Here is a 22,234-nt window from a genome sequence, read left to right as displayed (position 1 = left end):
AAATTTCATAAAGTAAGAAAGTAATCTATAAAAGTTAAATAAAATGCACATCTAGATTATTTTAAAGCCTAAATTTACTATACAAGAAGGACATTGTTTTATATATAGGCTGGTCCTCCCAGACCCCTGGGTGAGATATTTGAGCTTGGGGCTGGCATAGGGGCTTGGGAAACTGGAGAGGCCAAGAGCTGTCCTCAGCACCTCCCTGCTTCTTTCCAACACATTCGACTTGGGCTCTTCTTAGCACACGGTGAACAAATATCTAAATGCTTTTGGATGGAAAGACGCCAAACAGCTAGCTTAGCCCTTCCTGAGTCCCGGTCTGGCCAGGATGGGAAGGAGCTGGGTTTTCCAGAGAAGGAAAAGGTGAGCCTGAAACTTTGCTCCTAAATTTGCATGAAGTTGTTGGAGGAGCCAAGACCAGATTCTAGGGTCCTCACTTCTGGCTCCTAAGACACACAGCTGATCACCCAGCCTTCAGAAGGAAAAGAAATTGAATTCCTAGAAGGAATTCTCAATAAATATACAGGCTCTCTTTAAAGAGGCAAACAGCTTAAAGCAACATCGACTTTTCCAACTTAAAGCAACATCAACCGAATATCAACTTAAAACAACATCGACTGAATATCAAAGCTGGCTCAGTCTGGGATGGAAATGGAGATGATCACTAATTACTCTGTTTTCATAGCAAACACAGCAGCTAACTGCTGACCATCCCATGTTGTCTTGAGTACAAGTGACTGGGGCCAGTGATGGATGAAGTGTACTTTGGAGTGTGCTGGGATGATACAAGCCACACCTCAGGTCACAGACAGACATTTCTGGTCAAGCCACAGACTCCAGGAAAACAGATGTACTTGCGGCCTTTGGAATGTCAGTTCCAACCAAAGCCTACCTAGGATGCTGGAAGCAAGTCTTCCCTGAGTGCTCAGCAATTGGAAACTGCTTCTGGGGCCACTGTGCCCACCTGCAGGGCTAAATCAACCTGCATGTCAGCCATCATCTCTTTATTCAAAGATGTTTTTGCGCCTGTGTTTTTTTTGCCAAAATATCCCTGCCAAATATGAGGTCTGGCAGCATAGAGTACTAGTTAAGCCCTTCCCTTCTGGAGTCAGAGTTTGAATCTCATTCTGACACTTAATACTTGAAAATCTCGGGCAGGCTTCTCAACCGTCCTAACTGGAGGTGCCTGCAGAACACTCCTTGTGAACAGAAGCAGGCACAAGGGCAAGCAGCTGGTGAAGATGAAATGAGAAAGACGTCTGTAAGGCACCTGGTTGCACTGCACCCAACATCTGATGGTTATTTAGTGACTCACTTCTCCCTCATTCGTTTGCTGATTCACCACTTGCTCTGGAGCCCTCGCCATGGGCTGGGCATTGGACTAGACCCTGACTCTAAAAGTCAGGTGGCAAAGTGCTCTGTCAAGCTGTTACCAGGCAAGAGAGCACAGGTGACAGCCACACAACATCTGAGGGCAGCTTCCCAGTCAGGGAGCATGGAGGGGCAAGCTGGGGTCAGGAAGAGCAGAGCTGAGACGGGAGGACACCTGGAGGCTAGATGGTCTCGAAAATAGAATATATTGACCAGACCAGGCAGATTAATGAGAGCTGCGAGTCCCCAAAAAGACTAGGGAAACGCTGTATGCTGCTGCTTAGAGAGATGGTCTTTGCTACAGGTCGTTGGGCACGTCCCAGAGGCCAGGCACTAGTAGGGCCCCTGATGTACTTAAAGCAAATTTCACACAGTGATTCTAACACACCATCTAACCATTCTAACACACCATCACCCCTATTTTCCACAGAAAAGAACTGAAGCCCAGAAAGTGGAAGGAGCTTGTCCAAGTTCACAGAGCCCCGAGGGAGTCCAGCTGTGAATCTGGAGGACAGTGGAAGCCGAGTCTCTGCAGGGACACCTGCTGTCTCTTTCATACTGAGGTGGCTGGGCAGGCAGGACGAAAGCCACTTGCACTGCCTGGGGAATCCTGCGTAAAATTAACAACAGGAAAGAAACCAGAAAGTCTGGCTCATAGTTTCAAAACTGGATTTCTTTTTGAGGGGTTCTTGTTAAGTCTTTTTTATTTAATTAATTTATTTTTTTTTATTTTTTTTGAGATGGAGTCTCACTCTGCTGCCCAGGCTGGAGTGCAGTGGCGTGATCTTGGCTCACTGCAACCTCTACCACCCTGGCTCAAGCAGTTCTCCTGCCTCAGTCTCCTAAGTAGCTGGAGTTACATGCATGTGCCACCATGCCCAGCTAATTTTTGTATGTTTAGTAGAGACAGGGTTTCACCATGTTGCCCAGGCTGGTCTCGAACTCTGAGATCAAGTGATCCGCCCTCCTCGGCCTCCCAAAGTTCTGGGATTATGGGCGTGAGCCACTGCACCGGGACTCCTGTTAAGTGTTTATTAATTACTATTGTTATTTTGATTTAAAACCTCTCTTGGGCATGGTCTGTCACTTTGTCCACTTGCAAAACTGCTGTAGTTTGTGTATTTCTGCAGCGTGGACTATCAGAGGCAGGCATGACCTCCAGGAGGCATGAATCAGGCCTCCAGCCTCTTCCCAGAGCCCTCAAGGACTGGCAGTGCTGGGGCCAGGGCTCCGGGACCAGCAGGAGAGCCCTAGGTGCCTTGCTTCTCCCATCTTTTTCAGCCACCCAGGTATCCATCCCGGCACAGACGGCAGAGACTTAGGAGGGAGAGGGACCCAGGAGGCACCCAGCTTTCTAGTCCACTGGCTCTCAAACCTGTATTCATTTTGATACCACATTGTAGGGGGTGTCTTTCAATATAGGGATCCCACCCCCAGAGATTCCACCTAATTGGTTTGAGGGCGGCTTGGGCAATGGAAGACGGTAAGCGTGCCCAGGTGGGTCTCCTGTGCAGTCAGGGTGGAGAACCGTGCTCTAGCCCAATCGGGGTGTGGATGGACAGACCCGCCCTCAGCTCAGGTGTCCTCACTCCCGCTGTGCTTTGCTGTGAGGCGGGTGTGGAAGGGCCTCCTTCCCTCCTCTCTATGCACAGGGGCTTGGGTGAGCCAGGATTGTTAGCGTGGAGAGTGAGCAGGCAGGGAGGACAAGTCTGAAGTGGGAAGCTTTGGGGAAAATGATGCGTTGTAACAGGCTTTCAAATTGTACTCGCTGGGTGAGTGGCAGGAACTATAGGCGTATTGGTGAGGAGGAATCGCTTCTGAAAACCAGAAAGCAGGAGTCCTCGAAATGAAAGCGAATGTACGGGGAAAAGTATTCATACATTAGAGGGATTCCTGCAGCCCCTGGACAGTATCTGAGGTTGAGTGAGACCCAGGCAGGGAAAATAAGCCACATGGATGAGTATAACATTGAAATGAGAGGTACCAGGATTTTAAATTCCAGTGCTGCTTCTGAACTTGATAAGAGTATGTTTTTCAGTGAACACAGGAATCTCGCAGAATGGTTCACTTTGACACAAAAGCTCCTATCCTCAGTGCGCCTCTCCAAGTGGTCTCAGACATTGAAACTGGTGGACAGGCCCCTCCTCCTGGGTCTTGCCCAGAAGACACCCAAGTCAGAGAACCCAAGGAAGGAGGGCTCTGCAGAGGTTTACTGCGAAACATTGCAGCTGGCCCTTTTCCCTGGGAATTTTACCTTCCCACCTCCCCCATGTACTTAAGGTCCTTTAATGAAACATGTATCAAATACAACATGAAATAATTCTCCACTCTTCTGGTAACATCCTTATTCAGATTCTTACCAGGGTTTGCACCATATGTGGTCTCTGAAGTCGTAAACTCTTCACAGCTTGAAATACATCTAAAAGTCCCTCGGCTTTTACTCGCTCCAAAATGTTGCTGAGAGCTATGAATGTACCTGTTCGCCCAGCTCCGGCACTGCAGAGAAAAAGTGCTTAATGCAGATCATCCGACTTGCACTTGGGGATGAGAAACAGAGAGCTGACAACCAACCCCTGCATATCAGCACTGAAGCAACAATCGCTGAAAATGATCTCAGTGTAACTGAATTTTTTTTTGATCATTTGTATGTAGCTTAGCTTCTGAGCAAGATTTAGCAAACGTAAAATTCCTAAGACACCTCCCTAATTACAGTAGACCAATATTTTATAAAATGAGTCAGGACCAGTGACAAGTTTTTAAGCAAGTGTCACCATTTCCCCTCTTCTTGTGTAGGGCAATGGTTCTCAAAGTGTGGTCCCTGGACCAGCAGCACGGTTGGCACCTGGGAACTTGTCCGAAATGCAAACCCTCCCAGCTCAGGTCTAGGGAGGAGGTAATCCTGGCATACCCCCTTCCTTACTGTGCCGGGGGTGTCGGTGATGCCGAAAGGGAGGGCCAGTTTAAGGACATTCACAAGCAGAAACAGTCAACTGACACTTCCCAGCAAGGCCGATTTGAGTCACCTCCATTTACCATGGTCATTTGCTGACAAACCCCACAAGAGCAGAGCCCAGGCCCTGGTAGGAGAGCCCGGGTGTACTGGGCTGGAGGAGGAGGGGTGGACCGGCCTCTTCCAGCAGGTCTTCCGGAGATGCCTGGCTGCCCTCCATGCTCCATAATCTCACGTGTGGGCTTATTCCAAGGCCTCTGACCTGCCGCCATGATCGGTCCCACATCTGCCTTCCCACAGGTGGGATCCTGTTCACCTCTGCATCTCCCGTGCCCCATGGAACTCATTTCGAGTTTATCCTAAATGACTACTTGGAAGGTGCCAGGAAAACCAAAAACCGAGGTGTGTGCTCCACCTACTGGCCAGGCCAGGAGTGCACCCCGGCGGGGTCCAGGCAGGGAGAGAGCTCTGCCAGCTATAATGGGTGGGACAGTGGGTGGGGGTGAAAGGCAGTCACAAAGGGTGGGCACCACTGGTATGAGACAAGAAATGGAACTGCAGTTTTAGGAGCCCATTAGCACCACCCAAGGATAGAACACCCCAAGCTCCTGCTTGGAAGAACCTTGCCAGGTGTCAAGGGCCCTGCCAGCAGAAGTGTACAGCAGGATCAGAACCACAGAGGCACAGAAGGCAGGCGAGTGGGCGGCCCGTGGGCTTGGCCGGATTTGTGCATCTGCCCTCGGGAATGCTGTGTTTCACGCCTTCATCTGCGGATTAAGTGGTGTCCCACGTGCCCCGGGTGTCCCTCTGCCTTTGGGCCTGACTTGGGAGCCAGGCTGAGGCTACAGGACCAGCGTGGCTACAATCCCAGCTGGGACTCCTCATATGGCCAGGAATCCCAGCCAACGGGAGAGGGCGGGTGTAGGCACAGCAGCTCAGCCAGGCAGTCTCTCAAAACCTGCCCAGGAACTTGAAGTCCGGGAGTGTGCTCCTCCGAGCTCTGCCCGGCAATTTTTGATGACTTCAAAAGCACATGGAAATGTGTGTTTGAGTGATTTCCTAACTTCTCCCTCTGAAGTGCATTCTGCATGTATGTTAAGATGACATGTATGCATCTTATGTATGATACGATGACATGTATGTACTTAAGTGAAGCCGTGTGTGCGTGTGTGTAAGGAGAGGTAGAGAGGAGACGCTAGGGAATAGCATGGCCGGGGCAGCGACAAGGCTCTGCTGCCCCCAGCTGCGGGTACTGGGGGCGTGCAGCCTGTGTCCACCCCACCTGGAGGGTTCGGCTGGGGGCTCACCTGCAGTGCACAGTGATGGGGTGGTTGCCCGTCTGCTGCTGCTGCTTCTGCACGGCTGCGATGAGGTCGATCATGCCTTTGCCCTCGGCGGGAATCCCGATCTCAGGCCAGCCGTGGAAGTGAAACTGGCGCACTACTCGGACCTGCTCCTCCTGGCGGGCCTGGGGCTGCAGGGAGGAGAGGGGGTCTCAGCACTGCCTGCCTGCTGGGAAACAGGCCCCAGCCCCACCTGCCTTCTCAGGGATTGGCCAAGGCTGGGAGCCCTCCCTGAGCCTTCTGTGCTGCCAGCGTCCCCACCGAGGCAGCCTGAAGGAGAAGGCTGAAAACTGCTTGCCCTAAAGAAGGCGGCAAGTGGTTGGCTGTGCTTCCTTCTGCGAGGCGGAGCAAGCCGCCCAGAGCACATCCCCTGGAGCCCTTCGAGGACCGCCCAACCCCTACGGGATCCTTGGCAGCTCTGCTGGAGAGAAGGGAATCACTTTCTCGAGAAGGCAGGGTCCAGCCTCTCCCTTCAAAGCTCAAAGGAGCAGCATCTGAGTCTGGCGGCCGGGGTGGCTCTGTGGCTGGCATGGAGGAGACAGTGCAGGTGCATTTCATGGTACTGACCGTTTGGAGCTCAGCATCAAGTCCTGTGCACAAGTGAGTCATCCTACCCACGGCTGACCCCGAGTCCTCATTCTTTGCCAAGGAGAGAGGGTGAGCAGAACCAAGGACCCAGTGGAAATGGGGACAATTGGGTGGCTCTGAGAAGGCATCTGGAGGAGAGCCCCAGAGAGGCCCCTGTGGCTTCATTAGTCCCCTTTGTTCCTCCTGCCCCAACTAATGGCTAATATAATTCTCCTGAGAGATAAATGGGAGGTAGGTGGCCAGGGAGATGAGAATTGTACAGGAGGCCTGCCACTGTCTCTGAAACCCATTGGCCATTCATAGCCGATGGGACTATGTGAAGGAAAAGGACAGGTGCAGGGCCACATTCTGGTTCAATGACAAGCAGAACCAGGAGGGAGGGCGTGGTTCACTAAATTCACAAGGGTTTAAAGAGCTAGTTCAACAATACCTGATTGAAAGTGACCAGGAAGTCTCGTATACTGATGGCTTCTGAAAGGGTATCATTCTTTATCTCTATCGTTATTTCTCCATGAGTAACTGAGCCCTCGGTTGGCCAATACTGGTAGCATTTATCCTTAGGGGATAAAATAAAAATGTAAGTCTTATAATAAATAATTTGCTGCTGGCGATTTTGAGTTTATAATGCAGAATTGTTCTCAAACCAGTTAATGTATTTCATCTGACCAAAAAAAAAAAAAAAAATGAATATGAATATAAATGCCTTTTAATGCTTGTTGACCCAGGGAACAGAACAGAGTCTAGAAACAGACACACATATATATATGAAACCTTAACATATGGCAGAAAGGAGAGATTCTTCAATAAATGGGGCTGGATAAATTGGTTTTCTACCTGGGGAAAATGAAATTGGATCCCTGACTCATACTCTACCAGGGCTGATGTGAGTGTCCCCAGCTCTTCCTAGAACTGAGCAGTGAACACCCTCCACTTCCACGTGTAGTGGCCTTGAACCTTAATAAAAATAAACCCAGATGGATTAAGGTTTAAGGTGAAAAACAAAACTGTGAAACTCTTGGAAGAAGAAACATCTTTTCACTTTGAGGTACACAAGGATTACTAGACAAGAGCCCAAACAGCTAACCAATCATGATGCGACAATTTGAAACATTGGATTACAGTAAAATTCACTTTTCTTCATCAACAGACATCATTAAAAGAGTGAAAAGACAGGCCACAGACTGCAATAAGATGTTTGCAATATATAAAACCAGTAAAGAATTAGTATCAAGATTATGTAAAGAGCTCCTATAAATCAATAAGGAAGGACAAATAACCCCATAGAAAAATCAGTGAAAGGCAGGAACAGGCATTTGACACAAGAGGAAATATGTCATCCGCAAACACATGAAGTGATGGGGTTGACCTTGTAGGAATCAGAAAGATGCAAATCAGAGCCACAAAAAGAAAATATTTACACAATAATTACACAACGAACAATATTTTGTTAATTTTCAATTAACAATCATTAGGGCACCTTGAGAATACCATACTAGGTATGCAGATGAATGACATCTCTTATACATTGCTGATGTCCACTTTGGAAAGCAATTCGGAATTATCTTGCAAATTCAAACTTTCACATACTCTTCAATGAAGCATTTTGGCTCTTTGATACATCTTAGTCCCAGTGCAGCATAAGACACGTACGAGAATATACAGGTAGGGAGAACAGACAGCCACAGGGAGGGGAACAACACACACTGGGGCCAGTTGTGGGGTGGAGGGGGAGGGGAGGGCGAGCATTAGGACAAATAGCTAATGCATGCAGGGCTGAAAAACTAGATGACGGGCTGACAGGTGCAGCAAACAACCATGCGCATGTATACCTATGTAACAAAACTACACATTCTGCACTTGTACCCAGAACTTAAAGTTTAAAAAAAAGAATGTACAGGTAGCACTGTTTGTAAAACAATGAAATGAAATCAACTCAAGTGTCCATGACAGGAGAAGGAATACGTGAGCTAATGCAGGATATAGTTTGTGCGGTGGAATATAATGAAATAATGATGACGAATGAACCGCAGCATAAGCATCAACACAGAACAATATCAAAAGCACAGGTTTGAGTGGAAGAAGCAAGTCTCAGAAGACAACATGCTGTAATGATGCTCTTTATATAAAGTTCAAACACAAGTAAAACTAAACAACAGTCTCTGTAGGCATAAATAGATGTGATTTAAAAATATTTTTTAAAAAAGCAAAGAACATATCCACTAGGATGGCTTTAATCAAAAAGACAATCACAATGTTGGTGAGGATGTGGAGAAATTAGAACCTTATATATTGCTGGTGGGAATGGAAAATGGGGCAGCTACTGTGGAAAACAGCCTGGCAGGTCCTCAAAAATGTCAAACAGTAAGTTTATGACAGAGTTATGAGGTGACCTAGCAATTCCACTCCTAGTATATACACTCCTAGGTATATACCCAAGGGAAATGAAAAAGCATGTCCATACAAAAACTACAACCTGAATGTTCAAGCAGCATTTTTTTTTTTTTTTTTTTTTTTTTTTTTGAGATGGAGTCTCGTTCTGTCACGTAGGCTGGAGTGCAATGGCGTGATCTCAGCTCAATGTGACCTCTGCCTCCCAGGTTCAAGCGACTCTCCCTGCCTCAGCCTCCCAAGAAGCTGGGATTGCAGGTTCCCGCCACTACACCCAGCTACTTTTTGTATTTTTAGTAGAGACGGGGTTTTGCCATGTTGGCCAGGCTGGCCGCGAACTCCTGACCTCACGTAATCTGCCCACCTAGGCCTCCCAAAGGGCTGGAATTACAGGTGTGAGCCACCGCACCCAGCTAAGCAGTGTTATTTATAATAGCTCCAAAGTGGAAACAACCTAAATGTCCATCAGCTGATGACTGGATACACAGAATGTAGTATAGCCACGCAAGGGAATACTGCTTGTCAATAAAAAAGAATGATTTACTGATTCATGCTACAACATGGATGAACCTTGAAGGCATGATGCTCAGTGAAAGAACCCAATCACAAAAGACCACACACTGTATGATTCCACTTATAATAATGTCCAGAACAGACAAACCCATAGTCAGGAAGCAGATTAGTGGTTGCCAGGGGCTAGGGAAAGGAAGGAATGAGGAGTGACTGCTAATGGCACAAGGTTTCCTTTTGGGTTGATGAAAATGATCTCAAATTAGATAGTGGTGATGGTTGTATAACTTTGTGAATATACTACAATTCACTGAATTGCACCCTTTAAAAAGATGAATTGCACGAATTATAGGTGAATTATATGACAGTAAAGCTGTTCCTTTTTAGAGCAAAGGAATAAAAACACAAATACACAGCAGTAAGTATGTCTTGGGGGAGCACCCAGATAGATGTACATTGTTGGTAAAACCTTGGGTTTACTGTTGGGTGGTGAGTTCACGAGTGTTTATTATGTTATTAAATAAATGCAATACAAGGCGGCCAGGGGTGGATCTCTGTAAAAAGGAAGAGTTAACTCATTCAATTTACTAGGACAATATCCATTAGGCACACATATCAGTGCCTATGTCTTCATGTCTTGAAAAAAGCCAATAAATGTCTTTTTCTTCAACAGGTTATAATCTTGGCCAATACCAAATGGCAAAATTTCAGGGCAGGCTAAATAACATGTAGGCTAAGAATAAAGGGCAACGGGTAGCTATGGTTAAACCTCACTCCCAAAAAGGGAAAGGGTGAAATGAAACCTTTTTCATTTCCAACCTCTCTCCCTCCCTAGTGGTCCTGGCTTGGTCTCACCCATGTGTTTGCACTGAAGGCGGGTGGGACATTTGTAATGAATGGCGACAGTGCCTCAGGTGCACAGGCTGCCCCTGGAGGGCCGGGACCGGGCGGCACCCCTCACCTGCTCTCTCTCCTGCACCTCCGTCAGCATCACGATAGTGTGGGATTTCCATTCCCAGATCATCCTCCAGAAGTCCTCAACCGTGTGGGCCAGTGGCCCCTGGGTGGCGATGAAATAGTCCTTCTGTCGGTAGCCCTTCAAATGGAGGCGCAGAGGTTAACGTCCAGCTTCCTTCCATCCTGGCTCCATTACCTGCTCCCTAAGTTCAGGACAGCCTAAGGCCTAATGAGGAAAACTCTCCCATCTTCCATGGTTGGCACCAGACCCCAGCTGGCACGAGCACTCAGGCACACACCTGACAAGCAGGTCAAGAGGCTCGCTTATCTGAAACCATAACCGTCACCATCAGCCCCTGAGGTCATCAACAAATGGGTATTATGAACTGGTAGTCGCCTGCGGCCATCTGAACAGCACCTGGTGGCTTAGATTCTGACATGTTTCTGTGTGTTTCAGCTAGATCAGCATGGAGTCCCCTGGATTCTGGCACAATTTTCTCATCTGAAAATGGCAATATTAACATACACTTGGCTGCAATTCCCCCTTTTGCCCTTCTTCTGCGAACTCCGCTGTGCATGAAGACAGCCTCTGTCTATGTGCTCTGAACACGTAACTGTATTGTCCGCGTGAGTACACAGTGCAGAAATCACACAAGAGAAAGAGCACAGAGGCAATGGGTATATAACTGGTATGTAACAGATATGTAAAAGAAAAATAACTATATATACAAAGCAGAATGAAAAAAGAGCCAATTACTTAGCAGCGAGTCTATGTCCTTCCATTTCCAAAGTCTCCTTTTTTTTTTTTTTTGAGAAGGAGTCTCGCTCTGTTGCCCAGGCTGGAGTACAGTGGCGCAATCTCAGCTCACTGCAACCTCAGCCTCCCGGATTCAAGTAATTCTCCTGCCTCAGCTTCCCGAGTAGCTGGGATTACAGGCACCTGCCACCATGCCCAGCTAATTTTTGTATTTTTAATAGAGACAGGTTTTGCCATATTGGCCAGGCTGGTTTCAAACTCCTGACCCCAAGTGATCTGTCTGCCTCAGCTTCCCAAAGTCTTGGGATTACAGGCGTGAGCCATCATGCCTTGCCACTTTTTTTTTTCTTTTAAGAAAGTAATTCTGCTAACAAAAATGGTTGAGTTTCTGGAAACATGTCAATTCTTTCTCATTGTGAAAACAAGCTAATCAAGTCTGTGTGGTCACGTGTGAAGGCAACACATCTGCATCAACACAACCCAGGCCAGCATACTTACATCTATGAAGGATGCATTGATGTAGTCTGTGTATTCTTGACCCCTTTTCATGGAAAGGATCACTCGGTTAAAGTCATCTGCAAAGCAGTATCTTCCTTTAGTTATTACAAAAAGGGTCCCACCTTGGTAACTTTAATCCGTTGCTACAAGCTTGCAAAATATAGAGCTGATTAATAAAATCACTAGGTAAAGCCAACTCTTGGGAAAGTCTACATTATGAAAGAGGATAATTAAAGTGGCTCAAGGGTATGTTTCTTTTTGAAGGAAAACCCTGAAAACAACCCAATTATCATCTTCATTTTTCAGGAATCGATATAATACACACCAAAATACAAGCACTAAAAATATTGCACTGAAGGAGTAAATGGAATGTGGCTAAGCAAGCAACCTAGGGTGGCCAGCAGGACACCGGGGCTCCAGAAGACCAGGGGCCGGAGTCTGAAGATGGCAGGGCCCCTGGGAGCTCTACTCGCCTACAGTGCTTCGGGAGACCCTGCTGCAGCAGGCCTGCTCACAGCTGTCTCTAGCTGGTGTTTGTTGAGCTGTGACTCCATCCAAAAGATGTCTATAATGAGACACACCCTCCTCCCAAGCGGAGCATCTCCCCCCTCCCTCTCTAGTTCCTCGGATCCCTGTGGAGTCTGCTTTCGGGCCGGGTTTCTCAGGTTTCTCTTTTTCTCACTTGGTGAGCCTCCCGACTCTCCCGCTGCCCACTACGTGTGGCCCTGTCTTCTTGCCAGCTTTGCCTCCTCTCCTCCTGCGCCTGCCAGGCCCCCCTTCCCTCTCCCATGACCTGGGCGGCAGACCAGTGTCCTGACTCCACCCTGGGCCCATTTCTTGTCTTCCTCAAGGCCACAGCCTTTTCCTAGATGGTCTCAGCTGAGTTCGCTTGCATGGCCTCGGCCAGGTGGCTCAGGCCCTCTGTGTAAGGGGGAGGTGGGCCTCTGCCCAGGCTTGGGGAGATAAGGAAAGAGACAAGGAATCCTAAGGCACCAAGTCGTGCCTGCAGCAAATCTCCAGCTTCTGTGAAACCCTCGTCTGCAATCCAGGCCCGGCTGCCCTCCCGCACTTGCAAGCTCATGTCCTAAGCGGCTTGCCTGAGACCAGAGCAGGACTGTTTGGGTCAGCTGGTGCTTCACGGGTGTCTTTTCTACCTGACACCTGACACAGCACACAGGAGCCCTTAGCCTGGGGCCAGACGACACCCTGCTCTTTTTTTTTTTTTTTGAGATGGAGTCTCGCTTTGTTGCCCAGGCCGGAGTGCAGTGGCCGGATCTCGGCTCATTGCAAGCTCCGCCTCCCGGGTTCACGCCGTTCTCCTGTCTCAGCCTCTCGAGTAGCTGGGACTACAGGCACCCGCCACCACGTCCGGCTAATTTTTTGTATTTTTAGTAGAGACGGGGTTTCACTGTGTTAGCCAGGATGGTCTCCATCTCCTGACCTCATGATATGCCTGCCTCGGCCTCCCAAAGTGCTGGGATTACAGGCGTGAGCTACTGCACCTGTCTGCACCCTGCTCTTGATCCTGGTGCACAGGGGTAAGTGGTGAATGGCTCCTCCGGGATAAAAGCCTCTGGCACCAGCCCAACCCCAGTCCCACCCCAGCCATGCCATGGGTGCCTTACATGGGATGATCTGGATGACCCTGGCCTTCTTCATGTTTGCCGGCAAGTTGCCCGTCCTCATGTTCTCCTTCATGATCCGGACATTTGTCAATTTCTGTAGCAGAGAAGGACATAATGACACAGTTAAACCTCTCACACTCCTGAGCACATTGCTCAGTCGAGGACTAGCGCTGCTGGCAAGGGCACCTGCTCAAAGGAAACATCGCTCTCCACCCCAGGAAGCCTCCTTAGCACTGGGAAATAGAAATGTGTGCCCGGCAGGGCTGCTGTGAAGCTCTGAAAGCCACCTGATCCATCTTCCCTTGTAAATCACAGCTCGGATATTGCCCCTGCTTTTTCTGAGGGTCAGTTAAGAGGGAAAGTGATTGAAAGAGGCTTCCTTTAAATGGTCACCTGTTTTCTCCATGTCCTTGGCTGCTTACACCAGAATGGAGAGGAGGGTCAGCCATACTCACCCTGAACTCCTCCTCCAGCCCGATCTTGTCGAAGTGAGTGGTGGTGCCATGCACGGTCTGCAGGTGCTTCTCCAGGGAGGACACGTCCAGCTCTGTGTCTCCATAGAGGTAGTACTCGAGTAAGGCTTGGTAGATGAACGTGTACTGCATCTGCAGAGAGGCCGGGGTGACCACATCCTCAACGCTGCCCTGCAGCCTTGGCCCACGTGGAGCTTGGCAGACCACAGGGGGTGGCTCTCTTCTTTTTCTCTTTTTGCCAACACAAGGAGGTGTGGGGCAAGAGGCAGAGTACCGGCCATGGATAATGACCACTTATGCCCTTGAGTAAGGAGAACGGTAGCAGCAGAGTCTCACATTGGTGAGCATGCCAGGTGCTGTGTACATGCGCTGTTTGGGGGAGTAGGATTGCCCCATTTCCCATGAGGATACAAGGGAAAGATGAGGATGAGGGAGTCCCCAAGGTCCTACGCATGGGCAGGGAAAGCTAAGGGGAGGGAAGCCAGAGCAGACCCAGGCCGGTTGCCACGTGCCTATCAGAGCCAGGGCCCTGTACGCCTGTGTGGCCAAGGCATCTGGGTTTGCTTTGGGAGGCTAGACCAGGGCAAGAGGAAGGCATGACTCACATCCGTTTGAACCATCTGAGGGCGCTGATTACGGATTCGAGACACAAATTCAAACACATCCACCTTCTGCTCCGCGTGCATCATGGCCATCATGGCATCGATCACAATGAAGGTGCCCGTCCGGCCCACGCCCGCGCTTTGGGGAAAGAGAAAGATGCTGCGTCGTGAGTCACACTCCTCCCGAAGTAAATGATAGGTCCCAAGATGCCTGCGCACCCAGGTCACTGGATGCAACTTTTTTTTCGGTTAATTAGGAGCAAAGCCATAGTGAGGCCACCAGAGGGAGCTGCGGTCTCAGTAAAGTGATCTCAGGCTGATCCTCTGATAATCACGAACACTCTACTAAGAGGCACATTAACAGCTGGTGCAGTAAGCCCCGGATTAGGCTGCGCGGAGAATTTTTCTCATTTACTAAACAGTGTCTTCTTCTTATATGTGTGATTGGCATCCTAGATCTGCCCCCTTGGGAGCAGAGGGGACCTCAGATCAACTATGCAACAGCTCTGGGATCCAGCCTCCCCCTCTGTCAAACCGGGCAAACCAGGTCCCCTGACTCGGGGCATTAAATGGGGCGGCATCTGTCAGATTACTGTTCTCTGATCTGCAGATTCCTCCCAGTATGGGCTACACTGGAGTGGGGGTGGGGTGGGGTCCAGCCTCTGCTTGGCCCCAGCAAGGGAGTGTTGCTCAGACTTGGGGAAAGCCCATTCTGCCAGGGTTCCTGGACAGCTTCTCCTGAACAGCTGCATGACAGGTGCAGAGCGCCTGCATCACTGCGTGCAGGTGGCTTTTGTCCCTGGCAGTGCTGTGATACTCAGGATGAATCTGTCTGTAACAGCTGGACACTTAGTATCTAATCAAAGTGATACCCTGGTGAGGCCAATCACTGCCAGGAACAAGTGGGGCTCTCTGTGGACAGGGGGCTGTGGCGTGGCCCTGGCTGTACATTTGAGTAATTTTTCGTGTTGTGCAAAGCCCACCCAGATGCAAGTCACAGGCCTCCAAGGCTGTCCTTCCTATCACAGGCGAGGAAACCGAGGATGAAGTGGCAGCTGGCAAAGGGCATCCTGGTCCTCGGACCCTGGTCTCCAGGACAGCGTGGTCTGGAGGACTCTGCTGTGGGGGCCAGTCCGAGTCGTGGTGTGCTCTTCCATAAGGACTTGTGTGTGTTGGGGGGCTTCCTGCAGAAGCCTAGTTTCCCTGGTTTCCATCTTGGTTCCCAGAGGTGACTTGGGATTCCCAGGAAGAGGTGAGGGCGGCCAAGAAGAACCGCCCGGAACTCCATTCCCACCATCAACCGGAGCCCCTTGGCTTTGGTGGGTTTTATCGGCTGGGATGAAGAGGGAGCTCTCTGAGCGTTCTCCTGTGGGGTTCTTGGGGCCTGGCTCAGTCACTGACATTTGTGTTCACATCAGCCCTGCCCAAACCTCTGCCCACCCTGATATTGGTCCCCTGGCATTGCCCATATGAGGGTGAGTCCTCCCACTGTGGCCTGCCCTTGAGGGTCCCGCCCCGTGGCCCCCCAGCGTACCTACAGTGGACCACGATGGGTCCAGCGTGCACGGGGTTGAGCATCTTTACTTTCTTGAGGAACTTCAGCATCCCAATGGGGGTAAAAGGCACTCCGAAGTCGGGCCAGCTGGTGAAGTGCAGCTGTGAGACAAGCCTGGGAGCTTTGCAGCTGTCAGGGAGCTGCTGCGGGGGACATGGGGAGATGAGAGTGGGTACAACAATCCCCCCCCCCCACTTCCCCAGCATCTCATTCTGAGGATGCGGTGGGCTCCCCTGTGCTAGGGCTGCATGGGGGAGGGGCCATCTACAGGGGGCCTGCCCAAGCGAGACAGCCTGGCCCTCACCCCTGCCAACTCGGAACACGTGCTGGTTTTGGGGCCACAGGGCAGGGCCCGCAGCAACCGTCCATGCCCAGGTCAGGCAGGGCCCAAGCAGCCAGACTCATCCCCAAAGCTGGTCTGCGTGCTCACAGACCCCCGTGCAAGTGGCCGGTCATGGTCCATTTCGCCTGGACAGTCCCACCCCATGCCTGTGGTGCTAAGTAATCACCAACAGCATATCCTTCCTCGTGCAAAGCTGTCTTACATTTGGGAGGACAGACGATGCAGTCGGCCTGCTCTCTGGAGACTCCCAGACTTGCCCTCAGAGGCTGTCTCAGCTTTCGGACCCAGAGACCATGAGTTTAATTCTCTCGCCTAGATCACGGAAGGTGATACACAGTGTGTTTGGAAGTAGATACGTGTGCATGTGTGTGCACATATGCATGTGTATGTGTGCACATGTGTGCATGTGTGTGTGTGGGTTTATGCATGTGCACACGTGTGCATGTATACACATGTATGCATGTTTATGTGCACATGTGTGTGAATGTGCATGTATGTGTGCACTCGTGCATGTATGTGTGTGAGTGTATGTGTGTGCACATGTGTGAATGTGTGTGCACGTGTGCTTGTGTGAAGATGGGTGGATGTGTGTGTGTGAATTTGTGTGAATGTGCGTGTGTGTGTGGGTGTATGTGGGTGCACATGTGTGAATGTGTGCATATGGGCAGCTGTGTGCGTGTATGTGAGTGCATGTGTGCACGTGTGTGCGTGTGAAAATGTGTGTTGGTGAATGTACATGTGTGAATGTGTGTGCATGTGTGTACGTGTGCATGTGTGATGTGTGTGGGTGTGTGTGCATGTGTGATGTGTGCGTGTGTGGGTGGTGTATGTGTGTGTACATATGTGATTGTGTGTGACTGTGTACGTGTGTACAATTCTATGCGTGTGGGTGTATGTGTGTGCATGTGTGTGCCTATGTGTGGGTGTATGTGTGTGCATGTGCATGCATATGTGTGGGAGTATGTATACATGTGCATACCTGTGTGTGGGTATGTGTGCATGTGTGCATGTGCATGCCTGTGTATGGGTGTGCATGTGTGCATGTGTGCCTGTGTGTGGGTGTATGTGTGTGCGTGTGTGCATGTGTGCATGTGCGTGCCTGTGTGTGGGTGTGTATGCATGTGTACATATGTGTGCCTGTGTGTGGGAGTTTGTGTGTACATGTGTGCATGTGCATGCCTGTGTGCACATTTCTGGGAGAGATGTGAGCAGGGATAGAATGAGAATGATCAGCTCATCCTTTTCCTTTTTTGCTGTGGTTTCTTGCAATCTTAGACACTTATTTTGTGACCTAATTATGCCAATCACTCTATCTTTAAATCCTGACAAAATGGTCTTCTGTCTTTTCTCTATGGTTTTAAACTTTCTTCTACATCTTGATTTCATCTGCTTTGTATACAGATATTTTTACTGATCTCTCTCTTAAACCCTTTGGGGTGGTGGAACTAGCAGGACCCAAGTGTGGAAAATAACGAGGACATTTCAGACATAATTCGAAACGTGTTAGAAACGTGTTAGAAAAAACCCCGCCTCCCAGTTCCAGTGTGTGAAATGTCACTGTGCTACTGAGGGAGGACCCCAGACCCCTCCAATGACTGGTCTTCTTCCTGGAGAGGTCCAGAGGAGTCGCTGGGAATTAGGAGCCCCCAGCACTGCCTGCAGACCCTTGTGCACTGGCCTCTGGTGTCTTGGCCCACTTGCACATCTGCCCAGCACAGCCTGGCCACTGCACCCTCTGAGCCAGGGCCGCGACAGTGCCGGGGTGGGAGCAAAGCACTTCATAAATGCAGAAGGGTGTTAACTCTGGGCATCATGCTCTCTGAGAATGATCTTTCTGGAAGGTCAGCAACAAGAGATGCTTACTGGCTGTATGCAGAACTTCCGGATGGTGTAGTCGACCAAAACCACGCAGTCCTCCACGCACACCCGGATGTTTCCATAGGTCCAGCAGCCTTGGTCGGGCCAGTACTGATGGCACTTTTCCTGCACGGAACAATTTAATAGAAGCAAATAGATCTGTGGGTGCAATGCATCATGACATCCCTCCACCCAACCACAGAAGGCCTCACACACACCAGCTGGAGTCACACAGCTCCCACAGCTGAGAAACAGCAAGTTCACGTGTGTCTACCTCATGAATGGGGAAACTGAGGCTGCATAACTGGTGAAAGGCAGCCTTGAGACTATGGCTAGGATGCCCCAAGGCTTTCTGATGTAGACACCAACAATGTCTCATTTCTTCATTCATTCACGAATCCCATACATTTTATTAACTGACCATCAACCAGTCATACTGAACCTGTAACCTTCAGAGCTGGGTACCTAACTCCAAATGACCCTCAGGCCAGAGGGCAAGGATGGTGCTTCCCCAGGCATTTCCCACTGGATTCAGCAATTTGTGTTTTTCCTGCTCAGTTCACTAAGGACAAAGTTAATTTGCACCACTGCCAGTCTGCCGTTCAAGAGTGATGAACCTGTGATTGGCCTAATGATCTTCATTTTTCTCTAGCAGGGACGAGGCTGCCGCGGAGTCTGCAGAAGAAGGTGCATTGCTACAGACAGGCCCATTTCTTTACCTTCCCAACCTCTGAAGCAAGAATGACTCAAAATACACGTTTCAGGAGCCCTTTCATTTTGCAGCACCGCCCGCAGCACCTGCCCGGTGGTGTCCTCCATCAGCGTGGACTTCACGAGGGTGCGTTGCTACAGACAGGCGCATTTCTTTACCCCAAACTCTGAAGCAAGAATGACCCAAAATACATGTTCCAGCAGCCCTTTCATTTTGCAGCACCGCGTGCAGCACCTGCCCGTTGGCGTCCTCCATCAGCGTGGACTTCACGAGTGAATGAGGACCCACCTCAAGGGGGAAAAGATCTACTTCATCTGCCAGATAAACATCTCTGGAATGGAACAAGCCTGCCAATCATCGGAGAGCACGTGCAGGGAGTGGCCCCTGAGCAGCACAGCTCATGGTCAAGACTCAGGATTAACAATCTTATGAAACAAACAGCATCTGGTATTTAGTAGAGAGCAGCATCGTGTTATGACGGCCACGGACAACTTCCCCTCCCTACTCCTGGCTCCGGGCAGGGCTGCGGGTCACAGGGCATCTCTGATGCAGCCCAGGGGAACTGCAAATGCCTACAGGTCCCGGTTTGGGTAAGTCTTGGCCCTATGGGGAGCCCTGGGGACCCTCCTGAGCTTCTCATCTTGGAAGGCTCTCCGGTAGGAACTGAGAACGTGTCAGCCTCTCAAGGGCTCAGTGTTGGTGGCTGGTTTTATACCCCCTCCCTCTGCCTCCCTCCCACCCGATCATGAGATGCCAGGGCAGCTGTGTTTTGCAATGCAGAGCCCAGGATGTGGAAGCCAAGGAAACCACAACAGAAGTGTGAGCAATTAAGAAAAAGGGAACTCTATTGAGAAATGATTTCATCTGAATTGGTGAGAATCAGGATGCAGCAGCAGCCCAGCACTGAGTCACAGGAGTGGAAAAATCCAGTAGGAGGCTATGGAGGAAGATGGAGAGAAAATGCCAGTGACATTTTCAGCAGAATGACTGAAAGGGGGAGGCAGGGGCGTCCTTGAGCCCCACAGCTTCTGTGCTGGTCTCATGCTTGGAGCACCAGCCCCAGGAAGACTAGTCCTATGAGCCGCAGGTCACAGGGAGACTCCTGGAGAAGGGTCAGCCTCCTTTTCCCTCGCGTGGGTGTCCTCCTCCATGGCCGCTACAGCGCAGGCAGGGTGAAGAGCCCTGTGCTGGGAATCCCCTACTTCCCTCTGTCACTCTTCCCCATGACAAAGGATGACGGAGGCAAGATTTGCAAGGGCAAAGGGGTGGCCCTCCGCAGCCGTGTTTCAGCTCCCCTGAGAGCAGAATGAAAGCCCCCACCCTATTCCTGACCAGAAACGGTGGCTGGAGGCTGCTTCCTGTGTTTTGGGTGGCAATTAGTAAGCTGGCACTGTGGGGACCAGAGCACCTCCCAGCCTGCCCTTCCTGTGGGCGCCTGCCACCCATCTTCTGCCCCAGCTGAGTTCCCTACGGCCTGGCAGTCCCATCTAAAAATGGCAGCCCTTCCCCACAGTCCTCGCTACGATACCTGGGAACTGCTGGGGCCAGGCCAGCGGATGACTGAGGAGCTCAGGACACAGCAGGCCCTGAGTGGGCTGGGCAGGACACATGGCTCCCGCTGAACTGAGCCTTCAAGCCAGAACACACCAGAAGCACAGCCTCCTAATTGTCGCCCCACCTGTGGCAAGTGTCCCTCCGGCTCCCAGTTCTTCTTTCATTCTGGAGAGTGAGCTCACTGCCTATGGCATGGCTCCCTGCCTGTCACTCAACACCCGCCCCCCGCCACAGGCTTCCCACAGCCCCCACTTCTCAGCCCTGAATTTGAGCCCCCATTCCTTGCACCTGGGACAGAGCTGGCCCAGCACAGCAGATGCTAATGAGTACTTGTTACATTACGAAACGAATCAGTTCAACTTTTCTTCTTTGTCAATGATTCAAATTCTTATAATGTACATGCATCCTTTTTTGAATTAGAAACAGCTAATTAAATATATTTGGATGACAAATCAACATTTCTTCAATATACCATGTTTTTCAAATGCATTTCTCTAGTCTGGATAATAAGCGTGAAATCATGTTCATTTCTAGTCTGAGGTCTGCCGCATGACATGCTCAACATCCTAAAATTCTAACTTCTAAGATTCATGTCTCCCACCAGGCAGGCAGAGCCTGGGGCTGGCCGGGGGCCACTCTCACTTGGGAAAAAAAGGAAACTCTTGTGTCATCGTGTTATCACAGATTAGATAACAGTGAGATGCTGGGGAGACAGGGGATTTGTTTCGTGATGAAAATGCTGTCAGCCACTGCATGTGTTTGGGTGCTCTCTGCAGTGATAGTGGGAGGAAGGGAGGGAAGTAGGAAGGGGAAGTGGTAAGAGCATCCCCAGCCCGGCAGCAGCAGCTGAAAGGAAGTGATACCGGGGTCAGATGCCTGGAACTCACCTCTTTCCTTTCTTTCAAGTTCGTTAACATGACGATGGTCGCAGACTTTTGCTCCCAGACCATTCTCCAGAAGTCATTAACCGTTTCCTGTTTGGGGCCTGTGTGTAGAGGACAATTCCGAAGTCAAAAGGCATGAAGGGAAGTCGCTTTGGGGTCCCAGCCCCGGCACCCTGGCCATTGGCCCCTGGATAGCTGTTCACTCCCTTCTCAGGCTTGTTGGGGACACACACGTCATGCCCTGAAGTGTTCCAGAACCGGTAGGGGCTGCCTGTCCTGCCACTCACCCACTCCAGCTAGGAACTCCTCAGTGGGCAGGATAATTGGGCCCAGGTTGAGTTATGACATTCACAGGTAAGAAGCAGGGTTCAGAGGGCTGGGTCCACAGCCAAGTGTGGGAGAGCTGGTGAAAGCCTTGGGAGAGGTAGAGACTGGCCGGCCTCCCCCTGCATTCCCAATCCCCTCCTTTTTGTCAAAATCTTACTCTCAGCATGGTGCTGTTCAATACGATATGAGCTAAAGTCCCTCCGGAAGGGATCTGACCAACAGACAAAGTGTCACTAGGAGAAAGTCCTCTGCCCCTGTCCACTTTCTGTCTGAGCTGCGGCTATTTTGCAGCCCCGAGCTAAGTGCTTCATGCTGAGGGGGATGGGCCAGGAGATAAGGAAGCCCCTGGCCCTGCTGCTGTCCCACTCTGGCCTGGCTCCCTGTGGGTGTCTGCTGGCAAGAGAGAAACACATGCTTTCATCTGTTTCAGCCAGGATCGTCAGGTTTCCTGGGGTTTCCAGCTGGGCACATTCCTGATGTCCTCTGCATGTGCACATGCGTGTCCTTTTTTCTTAGAGATTCTGCATTTCTAACAACTTCCCAGGTGATTTTGACACACGGTGAATTTCAGAGCTCATTGCCCTAAAGACTCCTGGCCTAAGAGTAAGGAAGTCTGAGGAATCTGGTTTCAGCTCCACTGATACCTAACTGCATGTGCACCAGGTCCTGCAGATGACAACCTCTGGTGGAACGGAGTGATGCTGGATTCAGTACTCAACACACAAGGGAGAGCCAGCCCTGTGCAAGGTGAAGGGCATGTTTTCACGGCTAAAGTATCTTCTTGGTTATGGCCTTGATCTGAAAAGCTACTCACCCTACTACCCACCCCCAAACTTTGGGGCCATGTAGGGCTCAGCCAGCTGAGAGAAATTCAAGGTTACCTGATGCAAGTATTAACATGCTGGAATGGCAGCCGGGGCCACTGCATGCCCTGTGT

At 50.3% G+C, this 22,234-nt stretch overlaps 2 protein-coding genes across 9 annotated transcripts in view; both read right to left on the bottom strand.

Annotated features, from left to right (window-relative positions):
* The window catches only part of LOC126962584 (peptidyl-prolyl cis-trans isomerase A-like), an 890,552-nt gene that overhangs the window by 241,989 nt on the left and 626,329 nt on the right, over positions 1 to 22,234 (bottom strand). The gene's annotated exons all lie outside the window — the stretch shown is intronic.
* PTPRE (protein tyrosine phosphatase receptor type E) overlaps positions 1 to 22,234 on the bottom strand; it is a 181,461-nt gene that overhangs the window by 3,669 nt on the left and 155,558 nt on the right. For 5 of the 7 annotated variants that reach the window (XM_050803735.1, XM_050803736.1, XM_050803731.1 and 2 more), the window contains 11 exons: positions 20,974 to 21,071; positions 17,827 to 17,946; positions 15,600 to 15,763; positions 14,069 to 14,204; positions 13,446 to 13,595; positions 12,991 to 13,084; positions 11,366 to 11,442; positions 10,115 to 10,249; positions 6,686 to 6,811; positions 5,632 to 5,798; positions 3,735 to 3,870 (listed from right to left, as the gene is read on the bottom strand). In XM_050803735.1, the coding sequence (XP_050659692.1) occupies positions 3,735 to 3,870; positions 5,632 to 5,798; positions 6,686 to 6,811; positions 10,115 to 10,249; positions 11,366 to 11,442; positions 12,991 to 13,084; positions 13,446 to 13,595; positions 14,069 to 14,204; positions 15,600 to 15,763; positions 17,827 to 17,946; positions 20,974 to 21,071 (1,403 nt within the window). The remainder of the gene's footprint in view (positions 1 to 3,734; positions 3,871 to 5,631; positions 5,799 to 6,685; positions 6,812 to 10,114; positions 10,250 to 11,365; positions 11,443 to 12,990; positions 13,085 to 13,445; positions 13,596 to 14,068; positions 14,205 to 15,599; positions 15,764 to 17,826; positions 17,947 to 20,973; positions 21,072 to 22,234) is intronic. The other 2 variants (XM_050803732.1, XM_050803734.1) reach the window with 1 other exon arrangement.

Source organism: Macaca thibetana, chromosome 9 (genome assembly GCF_024542745.1).
Source record: "Macaca thibetana thibetana isolate TM-01 chromosome 9, ASM2454274v1, whole genome shotgun sequence".
In the NCBI taxonomy this organism is placed as follows: Eukaryota; Metazoa; Chordata; class Mammalia; order Primates; family Cercopithecidae; genus Macaca; species Macaca thibetana.
Note: the sequence above shows the minus strand (reverse complement) of the source record. Positions and strands in the feature narration are given on the sequence as shown.